The following is a 5864-nucleotide window of genomic DNA, read 5'->3' as shown; positions in this document are numbered from 1 at the left end:
ACATTTGGGATCATGTGATCTAAGATGTCATTCCCCAATAACAACATTTCCCATTTCCCTACTTGCCTCCTTGCTTTGCATACACATTTTAAGCCCTGAATGTCCAAACATGACGACAGTTACAAAGATCGACCTTATCTTCACAGGTGTCTCTGGATTCAAAATTCGGCCGGGTGATCTTCATACGTAATGCCGGAGCATTTAACAGCCCTGGGGACTCTATTGTGAACATGGTAATCCACCTTTCTAAGAACATTCCTTTGTTTCTGAAGAATCATGGTTTGCCGCAGCTAAATGTTGAAAAATCCTTTGCCTTTTGGTTAAATTGTACTCTTTTGTGGACTACGTCATTCCATGCCATCATTGTTCGTTTTCTAAGAAATCATGTGGGTAAAACAACTCCTTTACCTACCAAGGGTCGAGCATAGAGATGGAAACACACATCCTGAACGTCTTCCATTGAAAATGTCACCATTGTTGATCCATTGCTTTCAAAGATCTACTATGGGAGGCTTCAGAGTACTTTGGAATAATTTTTTTACCTATTGGCTGCAAACATTATTGTTGTGGCATACTTACAAGGACCAAAATTTCTGCTTGGACAGATCTAAGTAAATTTAATCCTCACAGGCATTACTCTGCCTCCTCTGAAAGTATTGACTGAGCCCATAGTCTTTGCTTTCCCATCCTCTTCCCAGTTTCCAGGAGGGGGTTTTACAAATCTGACATGCACAAGGGAATTCATGCAAGGATTTGGCGGGGTTAACAAAGCTAACGTGCACAAGGATTTAGAGGGGGCAATAAACCTAACATGCACATGGGGCCTTTAGGTTGAATTGATTATTTAGGACATAAAAATATCAGAATATGAATTGAATAAATTTGAACTAAACTAATTATAAGAGAGAGAAAACATTTATGCATGGCCTATCTTGTGATGCTCTTAGAAAATGAGTACCATAATAACCAAAAATAGCTCGTGACAATCTTCTTCTTATTTTAAATGCATCAACAACTAAAATATATAATATCAAGAGTTTACCTTCATCTCACCGCTATTGAAGTTATCACTTTGAACAGATCAATTAGTATATTGAAATGAACAGATCAATTAGTATATTGAAAGAAAAATATTCAAATTAATGAAGAAAACGTACATTTCAGAAATGTCAAATGTGTGATAAATCTCTTTAGGTTGAATATTAAACTGCAAAAACCATGAAACACAATGATTTTCCATGAAACATGTTTAATCACTACTTAGCCTGAGGATGTGAAGCTATAAAGTCAATTGCAATATTGACAGAGCTGATTTTATCAGCTTCATTATCTGGAATCTCAAAAGCGAACTCTTCCTCGAGAGCCATTACAAGCTCAACAGTGTCTAAACTATCTAATCCCAAATCCTTTTGAAAATCAGCAGCCATAGAAACCTGTTACAATTCCAAGTATGATAGGTTAGGCTAAGGAAAAATTTTATAAGGAAAAATACGGGGAAACATCTTAATATTTCATACATGTTTATCGGCATCCTATCTACAAATATTTGTAGAATTTGACTAGAATGGTTTGTTGAATATTCATCACATAACAAGGATATAAATTTTTTGAAGCCCACATAAGCATTCACAGCCAAATTATATATATAAGTAAGGATAAGTAAGGTGATTTGTTATTGGAGGACATTTTTTTCATGATGATGATGATGATTAACGTCTATTAAGGCCTATATGGTCTACTAGACCTTACTTTGCAAAAGAAAGAGATTAATCAGAATTCTTTAACATGTTATCTTTATGCTCAAAAAGAAATAAGAGAAACATTTCCATAGTGCGACAAACATTTTGAAAATTAGATCAAATAACCCTCTTAAGATTGCACAAGTGACAAACTCTTTCATCTTGACTATATTCACAAATCGCAATACAAACAATTACTAACAAAATCTATTCAAATAACATAACAAATACAATAATACCAAATTAAAGCATAACATGGTATATGGGAATCAATTCAAGTCTGCCTTGCAAGTAAGGGAAGGCACCACAACAATTTAGACTGCAAAAGGCGACCAGGATTGCTAAGGTAAGCAATAAAATACACCCAATACACATAATGAACCTGAGACAATCACCTGTTAAAATTTTGTACAAACTCTTTTGCTCTTGTACCATAATAGCTTTACCAAGAGGCTTGACCCTTTGAGGGAAATACCATAACTATGAATGGTAACTCCAATCTTCTCATCCATAGTATACAACAAAGATATGAATATTATCACGAGGTAAAAATGCAGCACCTTCTTTGGATGGCCATCCATCATGTAACAAGGAGAACAAATGGTCTAATTGAGTAGTTTAGAAATAGTTGACCTGACAAAAAAATAAAATGCCTCCTGGTTACTTTGTCTGCAATCCAAGAAGTTATTCTCATATATGAAGTTATACATGAAAAAACAGGGTATTAAGCACAACCATGTATGTAGCACGTATTTCAAGGACAAGTGGAGAGATAATGCACTTTCAATTTAAAGAGCAAACAGACGATCAGAAAAGGCTCTAATACACAAGGCCTCCCTCTCGGTTTCATACATAAACTAAAAATAGCAGATGTAATTATTACCCAGAAATATTAACTATATAATATAATCATATTGATGGCTTCTAAAGAATAGACTTTCTATGTCACAGGGAAGATATAAATAGGGCCAACATACCACACCTATTGAAACAGCGGTAATAAAATGACATCAAATATGATGACACAAAGAACAGCCAGGTGTTGGCAAACAAAATCATAAGACAAGCCATCAAAACCAAAGTTAAAATGTTTTCAATTTGTTTGGTTTTATGCCTGTGAAGTTTGGGGAAAGAAGGCAAGGAAAGAGATTTTATGGTCATAGAAGTTATTCCAAGGCAAAGAAGTCCAGGAAAAGTATGGTCATAAAAATTATTCCAAGGTGCATCTTACTGTTATAATTCCTATCATTATTTTCATGTTATTATTCATATCTTATTGTTATTATTGTTATTATCATTTCCTTTTTATCATTCTCACACACATGGCGAATTTATTCCTATTATCATTTCCCTCTTATCATTCTCACACACATGGCAAAGGGAGGGGAAGGCCAAGCAGGCAAGTATAATCACTCTCCAACCCATCAACTATTATGTAAATAGAGGGGTATTGGGTTCTACTTTTGTAAGCACCCATTAGCATAATAAAATATTAGGGTTTACATGCTGCATGAGCCAATTCTCAAAACCAAAATGGAATAGGAAAGAAAGAGATTTTATAATCGTAAAAAATATTCTAAAACGCCCAAGACAAGGCATATCTAACTGTTATTATTCCTGTAATTATTCACAGGCAAAGAGACCACACATAACTCAGTCAGTGCTTAAAAAGAACACACATTCTCCATGTGGCTATGGAGATCTGCATCTAAAATGTTCGAAAAGGTTAAGGAACCTAAAAAGTTCCCTGAAGCTATATTCAGGGAATATAGACCTCAAACCTAATCTATTACTACCATACTTGTAGCATCGTCAAGCTGTTCGACATTTAACATTTACCTTGTATGACCTAAACTTTGTTATTATTAATAACTCAATTTCAAAGAAATAGAGATATAATATATGTTTTTAGATTTAAATCTAAAAAAAACTACAGGTGGAGATTAAATGGTTGGCTACCGTAATTTTTTATTATTTAATCGTATTTTGTCTATATAAATGGATTCAGTATTCTTAAAAGAATTTAAAATACTTAATCTTTTATAAATGGATTCAGTGTTCTTAAAAAAAAATAGAATATTTAATCTTATAAAGACATCAACTTAAATCTACAATTCAAATAAATTTTTTCCGAATAAAATTGATAAAAAATCTGCCTTGGAAAATTGCCATAAACAAATGTCAAACGTTTAGACTGCGCTAAAGCTGGATGTAGATATGGGTGAAACCCTATTCAAATGGTAGTATAGACTATACAGAACTACATCAAAAACCCGCTTCATCTCATGGTTTTAAATGGAAGTATATGGCATTTAATCTCAACATTTTAAATAGAAACATCCAGGTGTTTTGCTTACGGTAAAGATCAAAATACCCTCTGAGGCCTTATTTATTTTATAACACAGCATTTTGAGATCAACCAGGAAATGTACCTTGGCAGGATCGACCTTCTGAGATGCCTTAATGACAGAAATGACTCTGTCTGTGACTTGAGACCTGTCCAAAAAGGTGCCCTTCGCTTCCTCACACATATACCGACTGTTATAGCCACGCTCTATCAGTGGCGGTTGCATCCTCACGTGCTTCAGAATTAAATTTCTTACACAGATTATATGAGATAATGCACCCATCCGGTCCAATTTTCAGTTTTTGCAACTCCCAGAGATTTTCCTGCGAGGCGTTCACCGGATATATTACCTTCAAGAGACCCAGTGTATATATAACTCAGCAATACACACCTACATTGAATTCCTCATCGATTTCAGGGCATAAACATCTGGTGGGAGACAATAACTTTTCACAGCCATAAATTTATTTCTTCCCCATGCAGCCATTGCTTAACCTGGAATAGTTTAAGCAAATATTTACCGCTTAACCCCGGTGAGGGTTTAGACATGTTTCATTACCCTATATGGTGATGCTAAGTTCACATCTATTTGTTAAAAAGAGATTACGCATTCTTTCAATCTCTCACGATCAAAACCCTAAGCCGTGTTGCTTTCGAGATTCGTTCACAAACGTAAAGAAAGTATTGAGAAATAAAGTAGTTTAGATTTATTTTAATTTAGGATTTATCAACTATAAAGAGTGGTCAATTTTTATTTTTTATTTTTATTTTAGAAAAGATTTAGATTTAAGATATTTGATTTTTCTGTCTTTTGTGTATCTAAAATCTTTTAGTATATCTAGAATTAAAATGGATCTAGGCTACTTTAATTATTAATTATAATTATAATATTAATTTTTATTTTTTTATTGATTCAAATGTCCAGAAGCTCTTAGTATATCTAGAATTAAAATGGATCTAGGCTACTTTAATTATTAATTATAATTATAATATTAATTTTTATTTTTTTTATCGATTCAAATGTTAAACATTACACCTTGATGGGGGTGAGTGAACAAGGGATCTGAAATTTGGGATGCAGTGAGGTACGTCGTCAAAGTAGCAGTGTGACAAGTCATGATGTAATGTTGAGGACAAGTGGTGTGTGGGCAACTAGGTGCCTAGATCCTTCAAGAAGGTGAAGAGGGTTATATGGGATGTGAAGCAGGGTTTTCGACAGACGTTTGGGTAAGTAATGGGAGTTGAGGGTGGTGAGTGGAACGTCAAGTATGCACAGGAGCATCACCTGTGCATGCTCGTTCTCTAGTACATTGTTCGTTTAGTGATTTATGCATAGGGGAGAAAAAGAGAGCTTGACTTGGATAGGTGATGAAACATGTGGGTCTAGGACCCTAGTGAGAGAGGGTGGTTGGAGTTAGTGTGGAGCTAAGGGTCGCAACAGGGAGTGGTGTCAGCTTCGTTCAGGTCTAGCTCGGGGGTCGTGGAGATTTGGGTAAGTGGCAGTGAAGTTGCTCTCATTTCTTGGTGTTTTGTGGATAGAGGGGCATGCTGTACTATCCCTGTTTTCTGGCATTTTGTTTTACATGTGTGGGTTGTTTGTCTGAGAAGTATAGTGAATTGTGGGAGGGATTCTTCATTTGGCATCGGGTGTCTCGCATTGGCGGCTTTGTCTGGAGTAGGTGGGAGGAGTTGCACAAGGCCTCGACTGGCAAGTGGGGGAGTTTGGGTCTCAATCCCTCTGTGGTGTTGGCTCTCGAACGCTTTGAGTGTTGGCAATG

The 5864-nt window shown here is 35.4% G+C and overlaps 1 protein-coding gene across 1 annotated transcript; it reads right to left on the bottom strand.

Annotated features, from left to right (window-relative positions):
* Nucleotides 1-1111: 1111 nt before the first annotated feature.
* On the bottom strand, nucleotides 1112-4733 carry LOC149162005 (acyl carrier protein 2, mitochondrial-like). Its single transcript, XM_089437113.1, has 2 exons — nucleotides 4172-4733; nucleotides 1112-1433 (listed from the first exon to the last, which is right to left on the bottom strand). Exons 1-2 carry the CDS (start codon nucleotides 4367-4369, stop codon nucleotides 1257-1259), a joined length of 375 nt encoding a protein of 124 aa, XP_089293239.1. The 5' UTR covers nucleotides 4370-4733; the 3' UTR covers nucleotides 1112-1256.
* Nucleotides 4734-5864: the final 1131 nt, after the last annotated feature.

This window comes from Pinus tabuliformis, chromosome 5_2, assembly GCF_031772625.1.
Source record: "Pinus tabuliformis cultivar Carrire ecotype Pingquan chromosome 5_2, CPIR1, whole genome shotgun sequence".
NCBI classification, from domain to species: Eukaryota; Viridiplantae; Streptophyta; class Pinopsida; order Pinales; family Pinaceae; genus Pinus; species Pinus tabuliformis.
This window is presented reverse-complemented; position numbering and strand designations above follow the sequence as displayed.